Source organism: Crocodylus siamensis, chromosome 5 (assembly GCF_052110815.1).
Source record: "Crocodylus siamensis isolate JL-2025a chromosome 5, ASM5211081v1, whole genome shotgun sequence".
In the NCBI taxonomy this organism is placed as follows: Eukaryota; Metazoa; Chordata; order Crocodylia; family Crocodylidae; genus Crocodylus; species Crocodylus siamensis.
Window position 1 is genome coordinate 183,941,826 of NC_143399.1, and position 24,905 is coordinate 183,966,730.

The window sequence follows — 24,905 nt, forward strand, 5'->3', positions numbered from 1 at the left end:
AATAATTCTGAATTCAGTTTTCTATACTGAATTACTACATAACTTAAAATAACTATATAACACAATTACATCAACACAATGTTGTTCCGAGTTGTAAACATTAGAGAATCCCAACAAGATTATATTTATAATGTGTAAAAATAAAAATTAACTATGCACATCTGTATTGTTCTTAATCTACATCTGGCGAATTTTAATCAAAGTTTTTATGCATCTCTAGTAAAGTATATACTATCTTGTCTGATGTTGGTGATAGGGGAAATTTGAATAATTTTTGAATGATGTCTACAACTGCAGCTGTTTGCAGTACTTATATAATACCAGATGTGAAAGTGATGCATCTGCATTCAGCCCTCTCCTGTGGATTGAAAGTGATCAAAAGACAAAACCCATAATGACAGGATGATTAGGCAAAGGTTTAGCAGAAAGGGAATTGTTCAAGACATTCATGAATTACTGCACAGCCACACACAGTGAGGAAGAAATGTATTTATTATAATTCTATCAAAAGCAGAAAACATATTTGTCTTAAATGAAATTTGAGTTATATTATTAACCATGAATAATAATTTTCATACGTTTTAGATGGTAGTTTTAAAGTGATAAATGACTGAAGACTCTGAAAAACATACAGTGCAATGAATACAATATCAAGGTAAAAAACCACCCTATTTGAATAGGTATTTTAAATAAATGTAGATTTCTTTAAAAATATCCTAAATTAAATGTTTCCCAAACTTGAATGTTAGATACTTGTCCAGAGAGTCACATATTGAAATGTAGTGTAGTGTAAAGCATGGGAGTCAGAAAAAGCTGTTGAGACTAACCATATTTTGCTTTTTCAGTTGCCAAAGCCAATCTGCGGATGTTGGCTATGCAACCAGCTGCAGCTTCCTGTAGGATTTCATCTGTAGAGCCCACCATACCTAGTAGGAGCTAGAAAAGGGAAGTCCAAAGGTGAAAGAAAAAGAAAAAAAATCAGAACATTATTAAATAATTTAAAAACCATAAGCACACACACAAGCACTTGCATTAACACATTCTTATACACATAAAATAAGGCAGAAATCTTCAGAAGTTTATATGCCAATTTTAAGAAACAATACAAGTCGTGGTATCTTGCTTTACATATGAGGAGACTTGAACTTTTTTTGTTACACTGATTTTTTTTGTATTTCATTTTATGTTGTTTTTCATTTTATTTCAGCCTGTTGGATTCTCTCTTGGTTATTTTTTTTATCTGTAAAAACATCAATGCTGCTGATTAAAACGGCTACATTCTCCTTGCTAATATACAGCAAAATCCTTGAACATATTCATAATTTTTGATTAATATAGCTAGGTGCTCTTTTTTGGCACCAATTGTGAAACTGGATCCATGCAAACAAATTGGTGCCCAACACAAACTCCACTAACATCAGTGGGGTTTAATATTGTACTCACATAATGAGAATCAGGGATTTATAACTCTTGAAACACAATAAATATTTTAGGGGCAGATTCTGGCCTTTACCCAAGTAGAGGAGAACCTCACCCTGCGAAGAGGCCAGTTTTTCCAAGCGGTAATGGTCTTGGAGTAAGGCACTACCTAACATATAAGGGTGACAACATGGAACCGTTAAAGAGAAAGCATTGTCACACAGCAGACGATTGATTGTGTTGTTGATCATTGATGCAACTGCATGTGTCACAAACTGGAAAACAGGCGGCTCTTGCTTCACTCACAGCAGCTCTGTGCAGTCTTCAGATTTCTGAACATCTGCCAAGCTTAATGTGAGTTCAGGTATTTTGAAGCTCAGACAGCTCTAATTAAAACCCATATTTTCAGCCTGCAATACTTAGGATTCTGTATTCACCCAAACAATGTCGAGTGAAACCACAAAGAAATCTGTTATCACTCAACCCTAGTGCATATTTTTCATACAACTAAAATATTACATAAAATTATGAACTGCTAAATATAAAAGCATAAATTGAATGCAGACATGAAATTCATATGCTACCTTTCTCTAACCTTCCAACAGTTGTGAGGCATGGGTCACAGCTGCACACATATGGCATTTGCTTATAGACATCAAAGCATTTTATACTTGAGGAAGTATTTGTGTTAGCCTAATGTACAAAATAAGCATCTTGCCAGTCACCTTTCACTCCTTGACCCTATATGCAACTTGTAAAAAATAGCCCATAGCGTGTCTGAATTATGTCAAAAGAAGACTTATCTAAATGAAGCAGCACTGGCAACAGATTCTTCTAGTGATATTTTCATGCAACTGCTATCAACTGTAATGGGATCAGAGTTCCTAAAATGCGAACATTTCAGAAAGGAAGTTTATTTGTTTTGCAGTTATAAATAGAGAGGACAATAGTACGAAAAAGATTTACATCTGTGGCCCACATAGTTATTTTTATTTGAGTCCATATTTTGGGCCTGATGCTGCTGCAAATAAGATTAATTGCAGTTTTGACACAGATTTAACAGTAAGCAAGATCAGACTCTGTACTGGGATGTGGTGTTTAAACTGTATTCCACAGTACAACAACCAGAAAGCATACCACAGAAGACTATTTACTGCCATAGTTTCATGAAAATGGTGCTTGTAAACAACTTCCCTAATAATTTCAATTGGTCACCTGCTAAGTGTTTCTGTGGTAAGTCATAATTTGGATTAATTTTAATTGTCAAAAAAACCCCCACTGGATGTGTCACACATTTTTTGTGAACCTTAGAGAGAGAAAAGAGGGTATACGCATCTCATGTGCCTGATTAAAAACCAAAAATATGCATGTACATACCGTACACGGTGGTTTTGGTAAACCCGTAAGTTTCAAATTTTGGAACAAGGAAACCATATGCCTTATGCAATTACTATATGCATGTTTACAGACCTAATGCAAGGCCTTTTTCAATTAATGTATGATAGAGCCCAACTTTACATAATAATTCCAGCATGCAAAAGGGGTTTGGTTCATGTGACTATGCTGGAGCCTTATGCTAGAACCTGTTTTTTTGGAGCTATATTATTTAGAAACACAGCAAAAAAGTGCCTCTGCCTTGTCTACATACAGTTCTTTTTCCTGTAAATAACTTATTTGTTTTTGAGTATATGAGTCTTTCGAGAAGGTGTACCTTTTGTTGTACGTATATACCAACTTAAGAATAAACCATAACAATGTGAACAAGTTTTATAAATCTATTCAATACATCCAAAAATATCGGCCTTCTGTTGAAAACAATGGATTTTGTTTTATTTTACTTCAGTAAAGCAAAGATCATTTACTCCCCAGTTTCCAAATGATCAACTAATGGTGACATATTGGAGAACCTATACACAACCTCTATATAGGCTACACTCTTGGTAGCTTCATAGTGTGACTAGATAGAAATAATCCTACAAACACACGTCACTATAATAATGATCTCTGGATGCAGGACATGAACTAGTAGAACCTCAGGCCCTATGCATTGCTCACTAGGGCTGTGCAAAGCTTCGGGTGGGGATTTGATTCAGAGGACATTCAGCCCAATTCAGTGGCCGAATCTCTGAATCCAGATTGAATCAGGGGACCAATTTAAAGGTCTGAATCGATTCAAAGCTCTCCAATACTTTGGCAAAGATTCAGAGCGCTTTGATGATTCTGGCAGTCCCCAGTGGCTGCAGCAGGGAGCTACAGCCACTCCGAGCTGGTAAGTACTAGGAGTGGGGAAGGAAGGGTTGGGGGAGGGGACCATGGAGGGACCCCTGCTAGCCTCCCAACCCCCACCCGCTCCCCCAGCCCCTCCATGGCAGCCCCCACCTGCCCCAGCTCCATACTTTAAAAAGAAGCCTCGGTGCTCATCGGGTGCTGCCGGGTGCGGGGGTGATCCCTGCTGCCCCCCACTACCCCCTGCTGCATGGGGGACTCTGCAAGAGCCCCTTGACCCCCCACTCCCCCGGTCCCCCCATGGGTGCCCTGCCTGCTGGGGGTCTGGCCCTTTAAGAAGAAAAAAAAACTAGAAAAGCCCTGGAACTCTCTGCTCCTGGTGCAGCCTCCAAGCTTTGGGGGCTCCTGCAGAGCCCCCCACATGGCGGGGGCAGTGGGGATTGCCCCCTGCTGGCAGGAGCGGTGAGTCCCAGGTTTTCTTCAGGTTTTTTTTTTCTTAAAGGGCCAGAGCTGGCCTGTGTAGGGCACCCATGAAGGGGCCAGGGGAGCGGGGGTGGGGAGTTGGGGGGCTAGTACAGTGTGAGGCAGTGGGGATCACTCCCCACGTGGCAGCACCTGCTGAGCTGGGGATTTTTTTTCCTCAAGTGCTGGGAGCTGGAGCAGACGGGGCAGACATTTCTGGCCTGAGAGAGGGGCGGGGGATGGGCCTGGCCTGGCTGATTCGGAGATTCGGTTGAATTGAACCAGTGATTCAAATTACTGTCCCCTGAGTCGGCTGAATCTGAAGTGAATACTAGTCGCTTTGCACAGTCCTATTGTTCACCTGCCCTCCTTATTTGCATACAAGGAGCCAGCTGGTGACTGGAGTCCCAAGCAATCCAGAATGGTCCAATTTAGGTATTTACTTCCATATTTAGGCACCTATGTGCAGAGATTTCAGTCTAGTGTTGTTGCTATCTTTGGCCCATGTGAAAAACAAGTATTTTTACTGTATAACAACAAGGTTCTAGTTTTTTTATTTCCTGTCCAATATTCCTCAGTGAAAGAGTAAATTGTCTTGTGGGTTCAGTGCAATTTGCTTGTGATATGGATTGTCCCCATCAGCTATGGAACTACTTTCATACATAGTACATATTAACAATACTCACATTAACACACATTTGACAAATCCAAGAAGGAACTCTTTGGAGTTCCTAAGAACCAATGTAATATAACTTGTCTTTTTTTTCAGATGTAGCGCCCTTGAACTTCATGTGTCCTTTCCCTTTACTGTTCAGGTATTGTTTTCTGACATGTAAATGTTAACAGATGGGAGAAGTAGTAAAGAACCACGTGGTATAAATGCTTCTCTCTTGCAAATAGGAAGCACTTTCCATAAAAAAAAGAAGAGGGCATGCGGAGTATTACCCAGGCCTCATTTTTATTTGGCTGATGTCTATATTCTAAGGCAGTGGTTCTCAACATTCTTAGGCTCAAGGCAGACAAGGTTCTTTGAGTAGATGTGAAATTTTTTATTAGACCAAGTGAGTAGTTGGAAAAAAGTTCTTAGCAAGCTTTCAGTGCTATCACCTTTCTTCAGGCATAAGGAGTCTCTACTATTCTGAGACTCAAGGAACAAGAGAAACTAAAAACATAGGCAATGGGTAGGTGGGGCACAAGGGGGCACGTGGCCCCCCCCAAGACTGGCCACCACTAAAGCCGTCTCTGGCTTCTGTGCACGGTCACTGCCCACCCCCCTGCCAACACGGCCACTGGCAGCGAGTGGGCAGCCCCACTTGCCACCTTCAACAGCAAGGACGGCAGCTGTGGGTGGGCCCTTGCTCACCGCCTGCCACGTCCCCACTTGACCCGCCCTCACTGCTGACATCACCACGGCCGCCTGTGGCTGATCCCCACTTGTTGCCGCCACACTGCCGCTGCTGCCTGCAGACAGTCACCATGCCCGCCCCCCCTAGCCTCTGGGGGCATGTGTCATTCATGGCTAAAAGTATGGCAGGATATCAATGAGAATGTAAATAGGTAGAAATTAGAAAAAAAAAAGGTAACGCAGTGGAGGGAGGGGGGAAAAAGCAGGGGGAAGAGATGAGTAAGGGAGAGTAGTAGTAGTAATAAAAGGTAGAAAGAGGCTGTCTGTCTGTGAAAAAGGAAACACCTGGAAATTAGGAAGACAAAGGGCAAAAAGTATGGGAGGGACAGGGAGAAGAGATGGGGGAAAAGAAAAATGTAAGAGGTGAATCAGATGTCCAGCAGGTGGTAATGTGTCATAAATCCAATGTCTATATTGATTTTTTGTATCCAGTGGATTTATGAAGTGAAGTTTGTATGCTTGTCTATGAAAGGTGTTTTGTAAGTTCCCTTTGAGGATTAGAACTGAGAGACTGGAGGAGTGATTATCCTGTGAGAAGTGTGCCCCACAGGTAGTTGGGTATTCTTTTCTTTGACAGATTTTCAGCATGTGTTCATTCTGGTGCACAGTCGTTTGGTTCCCTCTACATGTTTTCCATCAGGGCATTTGGTGCACTGGATGAGATTAATGTATAACATTTCTGGAGGTTTGGGTGTAAAATCTAGGAATGCTGGTGGTTCTGTTGTGGGGTGTAGTTATTGTGGGGGTGGTGCAGATGTGTTGGCAGGTGTTGCAATTGTTTGAGGATGTTCTTTGTAGGTTCCAGGGAAGGATGGTATGTCATAACAAACGGTATGCGATTTGAGGAGATTTTCTTTTTGTACTGCAGCAAATCTTCATGTAGTATCTGGGTGGCTCTTTCAAAAGTGTGATCTCTCTCTCTGGAACAGTGTCCTTTTTGGCTGAAGGCCCTTTTAGAATTTGTGAGGTGGTGATCACGATTAGTCTCCTCAGTGCAAATTCAGTGGTATTGGAGAGCTTGACTGTAAACTACAGCTTTCTTGATGTGTTTAGGGTGATTGCTAGTTCTGTATAGATATATATATATGTTGGTCCATGGGTTTCTTATATATGGTGGTTTGAATTTTACCATTTTGGATATTGATCATGGTGTCTAAAAAGGAAATGTTGGTGTTAGAGTATTCAAGCAATAGTCTGATGGAGGGGTGATGATTGATGAATTTTTGGTGGAAATCAGTCAGAGACTGCAGGGGTTTCAGTCCAAATGATGATGATGTCATCTATGTATCTCAGGTATAGTAAGGGTTTGAGTGTGCAGTTCTTGAGGAATTCTCCCTCTAGGTGGGCCAAGGCTCCCTTAGATAGATACCCCTCATTATGCTTAAGACATCCCTCAAAACTGTCATGTCTTAGTTTTCAATCATTTTTTGAGTACAGAAAAGTAATAAAGCAATTTTCTATTGCAAAGAACTCAGACCAGAACAGGTCAGAATGTTATTAACAATATGGATACCTATATGAAATCTCTGGGTTTATCTTGTGGATCACATTTGCACACCTAATAAGGCTAATATTGCACAGCACCCTGCTATACCCTTGCAAAGATCTCAAGGTACCCCAGGGTGCTGTGGCACCCTGGTTGAAAATAACTGTTTTGAGGCAAGGATCCACACAAATTTTTAGTTAGCATATCATACCAGGAAAAAAGTATCAACATAAGCTGTTTGAAAGCCATATAAAGTACATAAATTATTTATGGACTCAAAAAGCCAGAATCAGCCATAGTCTAAATTATATACATGATTATAGCAACTACAAAAAGATTTTTCTATTACCAGCCAAGCTTTAAAACAACACAAGACTTCACAGGTGCATAATGTGGAAGTGCTACTCTAAAGATATTCTTAAAGGATTCTCATTGTTCTGTTGTATGTGCTGTAGCATAAGATAGGCATATTTCCCTAAGCTCTCGGAGCCTTGTTGCACGGGACACTTAGACCATATTAATGTTAGAATGTCTTCTGAAGAGTAAGGTAATGCTTACTATAATCTCTTAACTTGCATAGCTTGCATCTGGCACAAGCTGTGCATGTTTTGTTTAAATTACTTGATTCTGCCAGTGCCCTGCACTAGAGCCAGCTGGAGCCTTTGGTGCAGTCCTAGGCTGCAACTGAAAAAACTACTGATTGTTAGTCTCAGCCCAGAGACTGCACTGGAGCTGGTCAGACTTCACTGCCATCCTGGGTATTGGGAACAATAATCATCTGATTTTCAGTCTTAGGCAGGGGACTGCATAGGAGCCAGCTGGAGACTCTGGTGCAGTCCCAGGCTTGGGCCTACAATCAGCTGATTTTTTATCTCAGACCCAAGACCATATCAGATCTAGTACGAGACTCCTGTGAGGTCCTGGGTTTGGAACATAACAATCAGCAGATGGTGGGACCCACCCCCAGGATGACAATTCTTTTTGTTACCTCTGTGGAGCAGTCCAACGTTAGCTCAACACGTTACATAACACCATCTGGAAAAGGTACAATTTTTCTACAATATGATACGAGTATACTTAGCACATCTTACCCTGCTTGAATGCAAGGACACTTAAGTTTTATGTGCATTTAATACATCCTAAGTATACCTTGGGGCCTGTAGCAAGACACTAAGGTGCCTGCTACTGTCAGAGCGGAGGTAGGAACCCAGGTGTTGGTTGCCAGGACAACCGGTTAAGGAATGAATTGGCCGCACCTGCACCTGGTCAGCTGACCAGAAGGGGCAGGGCCTGGCTCCCATATAAATCCCAGGCTTGAGGCCAGGAGGGCAGTTCCCTGCTGGCAGCCAAGGGGGAGGGGAGCTCTGCCGGAGGAAGCAAAGAGGAGAGGCCTGACTGCACAAGCAGCTCCTCATGCTGTTATGGGATGGAGTATTCCTTGGTAGGGATTGAATGATGTTTTAGCTGGGTGGCTTGGATTTTTGTTATAGCCCAGGGGCTTGTGTTTTGTGTTTGCTATTTTGACCGGCAGTTTGGGTGAAGCTATTAGGGGATGGAGGAGGCCTCATAGGGGACCCGCAGCAGCATGGGAACCCCAGCCCCAGAGAGAGGGGTCAGTGAGAAGCACTAGAGAGAGGGGGCAGTGAGCGCCAGTGAAGGTGCAGTGCCAGACAGGGCTGTGGAGAGCCCGAGCGCCAAGGAAGGTGCAGAGCAAGACAGAGCGAGATAGGGCTGTGGAAAACCCAGGGAGGACAAGGGGAGGGCCAAATGACAACAAGGCCCAGATCAAACCACATCAGTATCATCTGCGAGGCTTGGGCTGCGGTGTAGGGGAGGAAAAGGAGCTGCAGATAGCACCCCCTGGCATCAGGGCGATATATGGGCAGTTTCCCACTAATTAGCATCTACAAAATAATTTAAGAACAAGGCAGGGCAGGTGAGAATGCGGACAGTTTGCCTAGGAACAGGTAGGCAGGCCGCAGGGAAAGTGGCCCCAAGCAGGCCCCCTGTCACAGGGCCATAACTGAAGGCTGCTATGTGCTCTCAGTAGGAATACTGGATTAGGGTGCGAGTCACAACATCTTAACTGATGGTTAAACATCACCCCAGACTCCTACTGTCTCCAAGTGACAGGCAAAGGCTTCTTAAAGAAAATCTTAGAAAATTATAGAAAAAACTGATTGAAAACTGATTTCTTCAAATAGAAGAATGCAAATTTGAACACAAACACCACATCAAAAGTTTAGTGTTCAAACTCTGAAGAGATATTTATTAGTGAGTGAGATTCCTACAGAAATGATTTCTTCTGAAAAGCAGAGTTGTGAGATACTTATTTCCCCTTTCTCTGGAAATAGCGTCTAGGCAAGATTCTCACCTCTGGAGAATGAGTAGCTTACACAATTTCAGGACAGAAAAAATACAGCCCTACAAAACTGATACACATATATCCTGCATGAAAACAATCCTGGTGCCCTACCTCACATTTCTTGAGCACAGCAGTACACACACACTGCTCTGGCCTAGGCATGCCAACTTCTGAACTCTGGCAGTTGTAGACATAGGAGGCAGCCTTTTCCAGAGATTATACACTATCATGTGGGCACCTTACAGAAAGGTGCAACTGTGTAAAGTGTATGCCACATGTTCTCCACCAGCTGGTGTATTATAAGGACACATGCATGATAGTATTACTAGGTAGGAATTTCATGGTCCTGGTAAAACAGGTATTTAGAGAACACCATTTCCAGAAGTCCTGAGAACAGGGAAGATACACAAATCGTTTAACAATGAGTGGAGAGTTTCCACAAAAAGAATACTAAACACCATTTCTTTCTCGCTTCTTCACTTTTTACAGGTTGTCTGAAATTACAGGGAGCTAGACTGGATTTCCCAGGTGATCCTTTCCATACCCAATGTTCCTATGCTCTCCCCTGTTTGAACAAACTTATTCAACTTGTTCTAATAAGAAGTAAATGCGAGAAACATTTTAAAAAAATAATCCCTACCTGGAGAGAAAAAGGCAGGGCAGCTGGGGGGAAATCATGGAGACCAAAAAGTACTTTCCAATATGACTGTTGCTTCTCTCTATCATGATGGTGCTTGTGGCAGGACAGTAGGGGGCACTACTATGTTGAGCCACCCACCTCCCTGTGCCTGATCATAACCCTGCTTTGAGTGTCTCCCCTGGGGCGTCTACGTCCGGCTGACCCCCTTCCTGGAACACACCTGCAAGCCTGGGACAACTGCCGCCACCACCCAGTCTCTGGTCTCTGTTAGGGCTCTGTGCTGCCTGGGGTACACAGACCCTGTAGACCTTGGGGCTGCTTCTTATAGCCTGAAGCATTAACAGTAGCCTCCCTTAGTCATCTGGGCAAGGGAGCTAAAAGCCTTTCCTAATCCCTCTCAAGCAGGTAGAGTAAGGCTTGCTATAACGGATAGCTTTATTGATTGGAAAGGGTAGTCATGGGGAGGGGTACAGGTCAGAGAAGTATCAAAAGAAAAACCTTGAGCAAACAGAAGTGGCTTAATAGCCGTGTGATACACTTCTAGATCACTTGATCCTAAGTTACTAGCTAAAATTCAAGTAAGTTACTCACATTTACATCCAGAGTCTGACCAAGCTCTTTCTCTGGAGGCTGTATGGCTTATTTGCTAAGTTCCAAAACATGTCTGCCCCCTTCCTCATGAAGGGACCCTTTATACACCTGTCGTGACCTGATCACTAAGTTCCAACCAGAAGCAGACCCACTGGCTGTTGACCGGTGCTTCCAAAAGACATCAGCCTGACCAGATGAGATGACTAGTCACATGACCTGCAGTGGCAGGAACCTGAGACAATGGAGGAGCAGGTTCCCTCTCCCATTGGACTTTTTACAGCTTAGCCAGTCAGGTAGGCAGGTAACAAAGGGAGGGAGTTGGGCTGTCTGCTTACAGCAGTGAGGCAGATTGGAGTGTGGGGGGGGTGATTTCTTCACAGTGCTGACATATTATTGGTTGACACAGCATTCCTAACTGATGGTAGGACTTAAAAATCTTTCTTTTTCTTTTGTTCAGATTTAGTGTTTCATTTCTTTTATGTGTTACAGTTCCTAAAAGATGCTAGGACTGTGATCTTCTAATTGTATAATGCTTGTTTTCCAAAAAAAGACATTTTAAATGCTTTTTATAAACCTAAACTAAGAGAAAAATACTTTAAATAAAAAGCATATGGTAGAAGCTTATCCAAGAAAGTATCACTGGATTCAGCCAACATTTTGTTAAATTTCAACACCATATTGCACACTGGAAAATTTTAAAGCACCTAGCTTTGAGTGTTATGTTACACATATAATTTATTCCTATGAAAATATTTCCCATACAATTAAATTATAAATAATAAAACATAATGTACAATCAAAACATAACAAGGGTTAAGCTAAGTCACTGTTTCAGTTTTGCTAGAATTGAAATTGATTTCTACCTTCAGTTGAGCAAAAGGATAAGATAATGTTTGCTATACACATCCTGCTAAAGTGTTATATGCCAAGATTCTTTAGTACTCAGCTCAGCAGCCAACCCCTGCCACAACTGCCCAGAGAGCCCAGCATGAGAGAGCAGAGCAGCCTAGGTAAAGGACACAGTTGTAGCAGTATGACCCAGCACCAGCCTCCAGAATCTATACTGGTCTAACTGTCCCTAGATAATAAGGGAGACTGTGGAGAAGCCTCCATCAATTCTGCCAAATCCCCCGAGAGAGTCTTTTCACTTTTTTCTGTGTTGTCTTTAACCCTGAGGTAGAAACAGTCATCCTGTGCCCTGCACTCAGCATACCCTTGTCACCTGTTAATTCTGCAGAGGGGCTCAAAGATGATTCACATCAAGGGAGGTGGGGACCAGGCTGAGCAGAACAAGGGGCACTGCACCAGGCAAGGATGCCATCAGGTACAGTCTGCTGAAGTGGGACCCAGGCATTTTCATTCTGTCCCTGCTTTGCAACTGGTGCAAAGAGTTCTACTGCATGCCCAGTTCCTGGAAAAAAAAGCTCTGTGTTCAACTACAAGCAAGGTGTGCCTGATGACCTAAGCAATTGGAGCCCCATTGCCCCTTCTACCACCATCTACAAGCTCTATGCCAGCTGTATCACAGCCTAGATCATGGACTGGGCAGTAATGGGGAGGCCCATCAGCCTAACCCAGAAGGGTTTCCTGTGCAATAAGGGCTGCTATAAACTCAAATTTGTACTGCAGATAGTCCAGCACAATATCTGGAAAATGAGAGCACCTTCAACACCATCCAAGAGGTTGGTATGCTAAACCAATTCATCCAACTAGTTCAAGAACTCCATGACAGCTAGACCACCACCATGTGGTCAGAGAATGAAACCCAGGACATTTTAATCCAGACTGGGGTGCAGCAAGGCTATCCACTCAACCCAGTCATCTTTTACCTCTTCTCAGAGCAGTCATGAAGGGCCCAGGAGGGTTTCAACTGCAATCGATTGATTTATCTTTGTGAAGGAGTCCAACATTAGTGCAACGCATGTTACTTAATACAGTTTGGACATACCCCTCACTGGGAAAGTGAGGAGCTTATGCCTACATACCTAAGCTGACCATTCTGGCCTACAAAGATCCAGTCCTCTTCACTAGTGAGCCCAGCAAACTCCAGAGGATGCTGGACATCAGCCCTGAGGCAGCTTTGTGGATGGGGCTCTGCTTATATGCCTCCTATATGCCTTCCTGTGTACTGACTACAGGAAAAGAAATGCAATCCTGGCCACCACCATCAAGATCCAGGGTGAGCCCATGACGCACCAGAAAGAAAGTGAGAGCTCCCTCCATACTTGGGCACACTTACTGGCTACTTGGTGAGATGGACACTGGAAGAGACCATCAATTCCTCCCTGCTGACCCCATGGCAGAAGATCAACACCCTAAGCACTTTCCTCATCCCTTGTATCTCATTTGTCCTGAGAGGCTTAGCAACCCCCAAGATTCCTCTCGAGGAGGTGGGTGGCGGAATCAAACAGCTCCTAAAGAAGTGGGTGCACTTGCTGCTCTGGGCCAGCAATGCCCCGTACAGGCAGGGAGTGCCAGTGTCCCTCCTGCGGGAGACCTCTGTGACATTTCAGTAATTACCCATGCCATCTGCGTCCTGGCATGCCCTGATGACTTGGTAAGTGGCATTGCTGCTATTATCCTGAAGGATTATCAGGCTTTTATCCAACAAATAGCTGGCCACTTTCCTGAGCATGTCTCTGGAGGGTGAGTTTGGGCAGGATGGCAAGGACTTTGTCTTGCTGTGGAGCTGAGCCTGCAGTGTCATGTCTTGCCTTGTGAAGCATGCTGACTGCTGTTGGACCTGGTGTGAGGAGTAGCAGGAGCTAGAGGTCTTATTACTCCCAGTTCTAACCATCAACTGCATTACTGTCACTCCCTGAATCAGGACTTGCCTAGAGAGATTCCTGAAGGATGTTGTGTTGCCCAAGTATATGCATGACCTGAAGGTAAAACCCAACCAGGGCAAAGTCTTCAAAGTCACTTTGAAGTGGGATGCCAGCAAACATTTCATACCTTGTGGGAACTTCACATGCTTCACAGACAGGAGTTTCAGCTGTCAGGCACAACTCAACTGTCTCTGGCTCAACAGTGCCATCTGTTATAATCACAGAGACAAGAGATGCCAGAGGTGTAGCTATGAGAGTTAAGACCCTGCCCTATGTCCTGTGCAGTTGAAAGCCCCAGCAAAAGTGCGGCAACTACTTCACAACACCATACAGGACTGGCTGGTGAAGGCCATCTCAGCATCAGTTCAGATGGTAGCTGTGAACCATACCAGCTGCAACAGCCAGCTGTGCCTGGACATTGTGATAACAGACAAGGACAACAACGAAATCCTGATGTGACCATTGCATTTGAGAACTGGTGGCAGGCCTTCACTGACGCCTGGGAGTAAAAGCTATCCAAGTACAGGCCACTGGCTGATACCCTGAGGTAGAAGGGGCACAATGTGATGGCACAGGCACAGATCATTGGAGTACTTGGAGCATGGGACTCAAACAGTGAGTGTCCTGCAAGTCTACAGAGTACCCCACCTCTACTCAAAATTGATGAGGCACCTTATGGTATCTGATACCATTAATAAGCATCTGCATCAAACACATCATGGAGCACTGCCAGTACAAAGACAGCATCTGAGACCACCTGCAAAAAGAGGGTCCCTTAGACTCACAAAGACCGTTAATGCTCTTGAATATTGCCCACCCCAACAACTGCACACTGCATGCTAAGGCCATTGTCTGAGCATGTCTTACAGCCTGACAACTCTGTACCAATATGGTTACCATGCCTGGGGTCTTATTTCTCTTCTCTCCATAGCATCATGTCGCAACTTCTTAACACGTGTACCCCAAGCTAACAGGCTGCTTAATGAACTGCATGTCTTAGATTACGCTAACATACACCAACTATGTATTCATGTAATTACCATGTATGGGGTCCTATATTGTGTTCCAGCTCTACAAAACCATGCAGAAAGCTATAATTTTTATTAAGACTAATAAAGTTTTAAATCTGCTAACTTTGCTCTACTCAGGCAGCACACCATGGACAGATTTCAGCTGTAAATAGCAACAGAGAATTCCTTTCAGGAAGGGAACTCCCTACTGCTGTAAAACTGGCAGATGCAATGAAGCTGTTCTTAAGCCAGCTATACTCCTATCATAGCCCAGTGGGCATGCCAGGAGAGGAAAGCTTGGCAGCATATGGGCACTATACTACTTCTCCAATAGCATAAAGTCCATTTTTCTTTGGATCTTTTGCTAGTGATTTAAGTGACAGCAGCTCCTGGGGTGTTCTAATCATGTGAAGGCTAGACCAGGCTGAATCAAGTAGCTGTAATACAAGATCCTAAATGACTAGCCAAAACCAAGAAGAAAAGGATGAGGAAAAGTCCAAGAAAGAAATGTCCGATGACAATGAAGTGTGAAAATGGAACAGAGGAAGGGAGTATGAGAGAAAGACTGCAGGACAGAGGGAATGAATAGAAGTAAGAGAGATAAGAATATTTCATGAGGGAGACAATACTGTCAGTAAATTAATTCATCCAAGCAAGCTGAGCATCTGCTTGTGTTCTTTCGGAAAGTATAATCTAGGAAATTAAAAACATATATACTTTTGCTGCATTTCGACTGATTCTCTGTTACAACAGACGATGTAGTTAGTAACTTTTTGTTCTGTGAAATTTGATTATTATTTTCCTAATTCCATTCTCTGCCTTGATTGTTTTTCATCTATGTACAGCAGCCTAGAAAATAAAAACTCTGCACATGGACTGTATTCTCTGTTACTTGTCTGTATTGAGCCTAATACAATGGGAGCCTGGCTCTAGACTGGAATTCCTCTGGACTAATCTGGAATCAAATAAACATATTCGGAATAATAAAGCTACCGCAACCAGAAAGCCTAACCAGGATCAAGGTTCCATTGTTCTCAATCAGTAGAAGCCAGGCATGCCATAGGTTAAGCCCTGCACCCACCTAGAGTCCTATTTCAATGCCTTTCCCCTGACTTCACTCTGCCTTCTTCCCCCTGCCCTGTTCTCCCTGCTCCTCTGCCTTCTGTACTCTGCCCTGTGCCCCCTGCCAGAGCCATTGCTCTCGTTTTCTGCCCTGACTGCCTCCTTCTTGCTCTGCTGTGTGCCATACACAGAAGCTGCCCGTACCACTTGTGGCACCCACTGCAGCTTGGTCTCTCCTATTCTAGATGCTGTACAAATGGATAAAAACACCTGGTCCTGAACTGGAAAGCTTCCAGTCCAAGAAGAAAGGTGATCTATAAAAATCAATCAAATTTATACATTGCTTTTGAGTGTTTATATATGGATACACTTCTTTGCATGCCTTTTTGTTAAAAAAAAGGAAACTTTAGAGTAAACTCTCCTCCATTCTTTGCCCAATTTGCCTGCACAGTTTGCCTGATTTCTTATGAACTTGTGGATCACTTCAGAAAGAGGACAGGTGAGAGAAAGCACTGAGCTTCTGGTCTCAAAAGGTGATAAATGGAAGATGAAGCTAAAGTGTCATTGACAAAATACAGGAAGGGGAACAAATATTATGATGAATTGTAAAATGCTAAAACAAATAGTAAACATCTAGATATTTTTTAAAGTTTTCCTCATTGCATGATGTATACTCTCAGAATTTATAAGGGACTTTCTGATAACCATAAGATAGGGATATAACAGGATATTCACATACAGCATATAAGTAGTATATGTAAATATTACTAGTACTAAAAACAGATTTCCATTTTTTACCGTATATAATTACATGTAAATGGTCTAAATACTTAGAAGTTAGATTGTTTGGTCTATATTCATCCGTAAGAAGTCTGGTGCAGTGTTTAGAAAGTATTCAGCAACCAAGAACATTCCAATGTACAAAGAGTCTTAGGGGATATGAAATTCATCCCATGGAAAGCAATAAGAAGATCTGATAATCCAGAAATGATGAGGCCAAAGGTCTTACAGAGTGTTTTTGTTTGAACCACTTTCTCAATTTTATTTTTATATCACTGAAGTTTTCAAGAGAAGATTAACATATAAAGAAGGCAGTTGGAGAGACAGAGGAAACAGAAGTCTTTCATAATATCAGAAGAACAACCTAAAAAAAGCTTTTTCCAATTCATTGGGAGCTCACCACATTAAGACTGAAAGAGGGAGCCCTGAAATGGCTGTTTAGAACATGAAATGGGTATTTAGGACGGATAGCTCTCTCCCAGGCTTGTTGCTTTTCTTTTTGTAATTTCATTTTGGTCCAGGAACATTCTGGGGACTACCTTTCCCTTTTATTGCCTCCACTCTTACCCATATTTCCATTCTTTCCTCTGTCCACAGTTACTTCCTGTTTTGTATCTTGCTTCTCCTTTCTATTCCCCCCCCAAATTCTATCTAATTCTTTTTATTTTTGTAAGCATGAATTTTACCTGCCTTCCCTTCACACTTTTTACTGTGTGGATAGTACAGGGCAGTGATTCTCAGCAAGGGTGCCCAGCCAAGATCTGAGGAGGTGAGCAGATAAACTGAGCAGATAAGTGCAAGCTCAGGCTTGTCACTGCCTGGCTGATTCTCCACTCTGCTGCTTAGCCCCTCTGCAAGGAGGTAAGCCATGTTAAATGTGGAAAAAAATGGTCTTGCATTCAAATAAATATGATCATTTTGAATTAATATGAATTTTTTATCTGGCATTAGATCTGTGTTGATCATCTAAAAATTTCAAAGTATAAAAAGTAGTCAACTGTGACTAAACAATAACTAGGGAGTTGAATGGGCCTGGTTCTCGTGGGATCAAATGAACAATAGAGGTCCTACCATAGACAGCTCATATATGGTAAGACCTCTGTCTGTCCTCATATAGAAGTTTTAAGCCTGACTTAAATAAGATCTTTATGTGGGGATATTTCTGGATCTCCAGGTGTTCCTGGATTCTTGCAATAAACACAGTACTATGCTCGAGGACTACTTTGATCTACAGCTAGCAGAAACTTATGCATGGATTAGAGTCAAATTCTGCCAGCCTTACATTTGGTAGGACCTCACTTTGCAACTAGTTCCATTGTTTTAAGTAGCAGATTCTGACTTTTACTTTGTAGAGCTAGCTTTAATCAGTAACATTTTCTCACCCACCACACCCCACCCCAAATAAGACACACACCTTGTTTTAGCAAAGCAGAATGAAGATTTTTCTACCATCTTAAATGACACAGCACAGATGCACCATTTTAGCAGCAGTTGTACCAGGGTTAAACCTGAAGCTGTGGAGCTCTTGTGACACTGATTAGTGGACTCCATCTCTCCTGCATGAACTGGCACCTGAACAGTCATTTCAGCATCCTCTTGGGTCCACTCCAGCAAGGAACGTGCACCCCAATTTGGATGGCTAATTTGCACAGGAAAGTTACGCATGGTACGCAAGTGAGTACAGCATATACTGTCTGTAGTAAGTGAACTGGTTCCAAATTATCTCTGGGTTTCATTCAAAACATTGATTTTGAGCTCTAAAACATCAATAGATTTGAATCCAGGCTTTCACAAGACACAAAACTAGTGCAATGTTTTTGCTAGTGGTCTAAAGATCTCAAGTCAGGGGACTTGAAGCAGATGTTCCAACTGGAAAACCTCAAACTAAAATCTACCTCTTATATTGGGCAAAAAATGTATGCATCTTTGTGGCACAAAATAAGACTTTAAAAAATCAACAGATGAGCTTCAGAATCTTCTGAAGCTGGAGGTTAGCAGGCTGAAGGGGATCAGAGAAGTGGAGGATGAAATTGATAGTTATTTCCTTTCCCTGCAAGGCCAGGCACCAAAGGGAGAAGCACCCCGGGAGGTGCCCTCCTCAATGACCTGGCAGAAGGTTCTCTCCAAAGCCAGGGCAGCTCGCTGTGGTGCCCTACCAGTTCCCCCAGTCCAGCTGGAGAACAGCTATGAGGCTCTGGCGTCATTGGAGGAGGAAGGAGAAGAGGATAACCATGGAGAGGAGGCTGCTCCACGCATGGAGCAGTCTGAAGGAGGCAAGTTGACCTGGAAGAAGAGACGCTGAATGCTCATCATCGGTGACTCCATTCTGAGAGGTACAGAGGTCCCATCTGTTGCCAGGATCCCTTGACACACAAGGTGTCCTGCCTACCCAGAGTGAGGATTCAGGATGTGACAGAGAGGATCCCGGCTATTATTCGGCCCATGGATTACTACCCCACGGTATTTACATTCACGAGTGATGTGGCCAGGAGAAGCCCGGATCACCTGATGAAGGACTACCAAGCTGAAGGAGACAGGGGCACAGGTGGTCTTCTCCTCTATCCTTCCAGTGAGAGGACGGGGACGATGCCATGAGGACTGCATCAGAGAGGTCAACTTGCAGCTTCGGAAATAGTGTCTCGAGGTGGGCTTTGGCTTCCTTGATCACAACCCATGCTTCCAGATGAGAGACATGCTCGGGTGGGATGGGCTTCATCTCTCCCCCAAAGGTAAGCGTGTGTTCTCTTTCAGGTTGGCTGATCTCCTCCAGCGGGCTTTAAACTAGGCTCGTCAGGGGAAGGGGAAGATGAGGTCGGAGGGAGCATCGGAACACTAAACCATGAGTCACCCACAGTTTATAGATGGCCACCAAATCCCCTCTCAGCCTCCTTTTTAGCCTTGAGATGTTCCTGGATGCTTTTTGTTAGCGAAGGGGGCTTTTGAGCACTTTTGCTCCCTTTAACCCTCATTGGGATTGCCACTCTTTGAGCTTGGAGGCTGAGAGGGGATTTGGTGGCCATCTATAAACTGGCCAAGGGAGACCAGCAGGCAATGGGAGAGTTCCTGTTGCCCCGAGCACTACCAGGAGGAACAAGGAACAAAGGCCATAAGCTGACAGAGAGCAGATTCAGGCTGGATATCAGGAGGTGCTGCTTCACAGTCATGGGGGGCTAGGATCTGGACCACAGGGTGGTCCTCGCTCCTACCCTGGGGGTCTTTAAGAGAAGCCTAGATGTACACCTTGCCGGGGTCACCTGACCCCAGCATTCTTTCCTGCCTGTGGCAGGGGGTCGGACTTGATGATCAGGTCCCTTCCAACTCTACTAACTATTAAACTATGAAACTAATGAAGAAGCAGATGCCAAAACAATAATCTATCCATGAAACAGTACCTCTCTAGAGAGGCTTCACATACAGGTCTCCCTATCAAGTAAGCCAGAGCCAACTTCTTAAACCAAATAAACAGTTAATAGAAAATCAGGCTGCACAGTTTCACATCTGTGAACACATGTGGGCTCACTATCCCCCTGGATATATTTAACACCACTGCTAATCTAGGAAACCACTAATATGATAAGCCCTAAATGTGATAAACTATTACTTTAAATAAACCTACTTGTTCTTTTTCCCGAATTAATAATCTCCTTCATTTCATATACTACCAGACACCTGGTAGACAGCAATTACATCAAAAAAGAAAAGGAAAGAAAAAATATATAGTACACTACCTTTCACACCTTCACAAAGGTAGTGATGAATAATAATATAAACACAAAATATAAAATAAAAAAGCCCAGGTACACACATTCTTATTCCATATGTCTGTACTTATCATATTGACACTGACTCCATACCTGTAAAGCTCCAATACATTTATCTGAGCTGCTGCTAATTTACACCAGTATAAAAAGAGCTGGTCAAAATGTTTTAGTCAAGATAGTTTTCCATCTAAAACAGCATTTCAATTAAACTATATTTTTGCTTTGCACAGACTACCACCAACACGTTTGTAATCAGTTAACATTTCTATGGCAACCACCACGGTTGCTTTCCAAGCAAAAGCAACTGCTAAAGCTTATAATATATTTTGAGTATCTTCTAATGCTGCTTTGAAGGTGGAACCCAGAATAAGTAGTCATCACCGTGCAACTAGACAGTTCTTCAAGAACCAACAACCAATAAACAAAGGATTGAAGTTATAGCTTTTTTGTTGTGTATGAGCAGTTGTGTAATAAATAATGGTCTCCTCTTCACAGGCAAATAATGAGATAAAAATAAATGAAAAGGAAAAGTCCTGAGAGCAAATTCGTCCCTAGTGAACTCTCCTGAAGTTATCAAAGGTAGACTAGAAAGGATTCTGGTCCTAGATATCTATTTTTATTCAGCATAATATTTTATTTGTTTTAAGTGGTTAAAAATAAACAATTTGGGGTACAGAAAGCTATTAAAAAACAGACAATTATTTATTACACCTGTTTTAAAAATAGAGTCCTACTTTATGTCCCAGAATTTATTCTTTACTTGCTGAATCAAGCAAAATCTGCTTATTCACAATGGCTGCATCTGCACAAGACGCTACTGCACAGTCATTATTGTGCATTCATTTAGTACGTGTATAAATAAGTACTAAATGAACGCGCAGTAAGTCAAATTACTGCATAGTAGTGATAAATGCTTTGGTTACTGCACAGTAGTGCCAATGAATGCCTTTTTTGCAACGCTACTGCGCAGTAGTTTAATACTACTGCACAGTAGCATGGTGTCACAATTATTGCCACATGATGCTACTGTGCAGTAGTATTGGGCTACTGTCCTGTCAGCATCTTGTGTAGACACAGCCAATGTGTACTTTACCTGAAGATTTTTTTAGTGGTATTATTTTGCTTTGATCTTTATGGATAGATAAAAACTACCACTTATGGTTCATATGAAAAATCTATGTTTTAGAGCAGTGATTTTCAACCTGTGGTCTTTTGGCCCCTGGGGGAGTCCTTCGACTATGTCTAAGGAATCTGTGAAAGATGACTACGATCAATCAAAAGTATGTGAATATACTACACTTACAATTCAAAGGAGTCTGTATCTCCATTTGAAGCTTTTTAGGGGTCCACAAATGAAAAAAAACGTTGAAAATCACTGGTTTAGAGCATATTCTAGTCTTATAATACAAAAAAATCAATGTTCCAATAACTATTTCACCCCCAAAGAAAGTTAAATATACAATTATCTTGACATTTTTGAAGGTCAGACTGAATGAAAGTGCATTTTTTCCTTCAAAGGATGCTCCAAAGGAAAAAATAATGGTCCTTTTTTCCTTCTTCTTCTTCATAATGTATAAAATAATAAATGAAATATTCTTTATAATGTATAAAATAATAAATGAAAGATGGGATTTGGTTTTCTTTACTTACCTTAATATAATTTTTCTGCTTGTTCTACGTATCAAAAATTCAGGTTCTGCCTACTCTGGAAAATGTCATGAATGGCTGAAGAACTAAATTTATGATAACCAAAAAAACACTGAATAAAAGAAAATCCTGGACTGAGAAGGGAATTCACTGATTTCATAGTCTGAAGCTTGGTTGGTTTTGCTGACCCTATTTATGTTAAATACTAGAAGTACAACTGAGTGCCAATTATCCCAGCTGACTAGGATCAAAATCTGTTTGTAAAATCAAATTGATTAAATGAGTATTGAATTAACATACTCCAAATCCTACTTCCTTCTTCCAAAGAAAGTTTGGTAAGGATTTAGATTTTAAAGTTGTTGTTTATTTCAGTGTTTTTTTTCTCAGTTGTAAAAACAGCTCTCTCTCTTAGTCACTGTTTCTCTCACCTGTATCATACACTGTGCAAGTTGCTGCCATTTTCTGTATTCAGTACTCTTTGGATGTGTAGTGTCTGGATAACTGAAAATTCTTTCCTTGTTGAAAGTTCAGTGCCCCTATCTTCTCAATGCAAACCTTTGAGTCATTCAAGCAGTATACACTAATACTGATTTAATGTGTATATAATAATACAGTATTCAGACTTTTGTGAGTTAGTGAATATAAAATATACTGTGGTATGCTGGAAATTTTTGCACTTTTATAAAGGTTATTTTATGAAAATCATGACAATACAGACTTTTTTATGAGAGAGAAATCTTTTCATTGTGACTAAACCACAAGGGATGGATTGAATAAAACTCTACTCAGCTCCCATACATGATGGCTAAGTACAGACAGTCAAAAAGCCTGAGGCTGAATTGATTCAGTTTTTGCAGGTTAGTTTAAGATGCAGAGATTAAACTGAAAAGCAAGTGAACAGACATTCACCTTTAATTCTAGAAATGCAGCCACATGCCTGCAGTGGCCCCAGCCAGAAGCTGCGGGTGGGGGGCGGGGTGCTAAAGCACATCTCCCAGCCTGCCACCAGTTGCCAAAGGGAAGGGACTGAAGCTCCAAGGCTTTTCCCCCTCCCTGCTTGAACAGAGGAGGTATGGCCAGGCCCCATCCTGGGGCTTGCACACTGGAGGTTTGTGGTTTAAATCTCCTCTGGCCCACACAGGACCCCAGCCTGGGCTTGCCCCCCACCCCCTTTCCGCTCTTCACTTGGTGAGGGTGGGGGTGAGGGGAGGGGGGAGAGTAGCCCCTGCCAGGCTGAGGAGGGGATAGGTGGGGGAAAAGGTAGTCGCATTAAATTGATAAAAGCTTGAACAAGAATGGTCCCTTCTCTGAAGTGAGCATATATTGAACACAGCAATTTGCAACCTCAAGCACAGAGCAAAGAGCACCTGAAAATCTTTGCCTAAGCTAAGATACAGCTCAGTAAAACACAGTGAGACCGTGCACAACTTAGTCTAACATAAAATGGAATGTAATAAACCAAAAAGACAAGAGAAAACCTTGCATAAGACATATTCCTGAGGGCAGTGTCTTCTACAGCTAGGTATTCAGAAAGTCTTTCTTGGGGAATCAACAGGTGATATTAGGTGTTGGAGTGGAGATCCCACAGGCCTCACCCATAGGCGACGCATAGATGGGGCACAGGGGGGGCATGTGCCCTCCCTGAGATTGGCCCTCTCCGGATGGGAAGTGGGGGGCAATGGCTGGTGCCCCCCAAGAATGTGGGGGCACCGAGAGAAGTGCCAACGGCACTTCCGGTTTGTTGTTGGAAGTGGACACCTCTTCCCTCCAGTCAGTGATCAGTGATGTCCCTCTAGGATCAGGAGGCACCAGTTGCCCATGGCCTCATCTCTGCCTGGGTTTTTACAGGTGCGATTCACCCCCTTCACCCCCTTGACAATAGTAGTTGTTGGTTGTGCAAACACTCTGAAGAAGGGTGTTTGTACCTGGAAGCTTGCAAAGAACAATTTTTCCACCTGTTTAATTGGTCTAATAAAAGATATCACATTTACCCAGAGAACTTTGACATTAGCAGTCTTGTCACCTATAGCACCTTTGGCGGAAGTCTCATGCATTCAGTGTCTTTTGTCTCTGCTTAAGTATTCCAGTCTCCCACGTTTTACAGGTTCTGCTTTATAATGCAAATATAGTTCTTTGCTTTGTTTGCTCACACCAGCCCAAGCAGTCTGAGTCCCTCTCCTGTTCCCTTAGCTCCATCTCCAGCATATACATGTGTTGATTGTGCCAGGTCTTTGCCAACACCTCCCACGTCAGGGTTTGTCCCTTTGCTCACAGGTGGTAGAGGACCAGTCCCTCCAGCCCCAGTTCCCCAGCCTTTTCCCCCTCCCCTATGACCTGGGAGAGTTGAGGGAAATTACAGCCCTCCCTTTCCCCTTATCAACTGCTTGCCTTAGTCTCTGTCAGAGATATGAGGGTGTGGAGTCTGCTGGTCTCCTGCCAGCATCCTACCAGACTGGGGTCCCATGCCAGTGGGAGAAGGGGCTTAAGCCCCACACCCTCCCCTTCACCTGTGCCTGCCTGCTCATGCCCCTGCCCCCTCCGCTCCAGCCAGGAAAAGTCTGGCAGGAGCTGTCTCCTGCTCCAGCAGACCTGGCTGTAGTCCTTGGCTGTGTTTCCCACCCCCACCATCTTGTTAGCCAGCCCTCAATGCTCTGGCTCGGGAACAGAGAGACAGGGTCAACCCTGCTGTCTGGAACAGACAGTACAGCCCAGCCCAGGGCTGCAAAGCATCCTGGGATGTTGGGAGATTGTATTTAACTTGAAGAAGGAAGGGGTCTGGGATAGAAGTTTCATAACTGATTTGGCCTAAATCAGTTAAGTCTGATACTACATTCCACCAGGTTTATCTTAAACCAGTTTCCACCATTTTGAAACTAGTTTATCTGCACTGAGCTTCTGTTCTGTTACAGGTTCAAACCAGTTTCTGATAATTTAAACCAATGTATGTGTAACTTCTGTCCCTAGCCATAAAGGGCTGGATTGAATAAAACTCTACTCAGCTCCCACACATGATAAGTACTTGAGATTTACATGCACTTCTCTAAAGTGGAGCTGGACAGACATTTTTTAAAAACCGTTCCCAAGGTTCCTATCCAGGACTTTGGAAGTTTTGTGAGACCAAAGATTTTTAAAGGCACCATGTGGCCTGAAATATCACCTTCCTTACTGTTCTGTGGCTGCAAAACAGGAAGTATCAAAAAGCCCAACCTGCTTCATCCTTTCC

General features: G+C 42.9%; 1 protein-coding gene across 2 annotated transcripts in view; it reads right to left on the bottom strand.

Annotated features, from left to right (window-relative positions):
* Positions 1-528: 528 nt before the first annotated feature.
* Positions 529-24,905, bottom strand: part of ODAD2 (outer dynein arm docking complex subunit 2) — a 192,396-nt gene continuing 168,019 nt past the window's right edge. For both annotated transcript variants that reach the window (XM_090047421.1, XM_090047422.1), the window contains one exon: positions 529-936. In XM_090047421.1, coding sequence (XP_089903547.1) covers positions 823-936 — 114 coding nt within the window. In that variant the 3' untranslated portion in view covers positions 529-822. The remainder of the gene's footprint in view (positions 937-24,905) is intronic.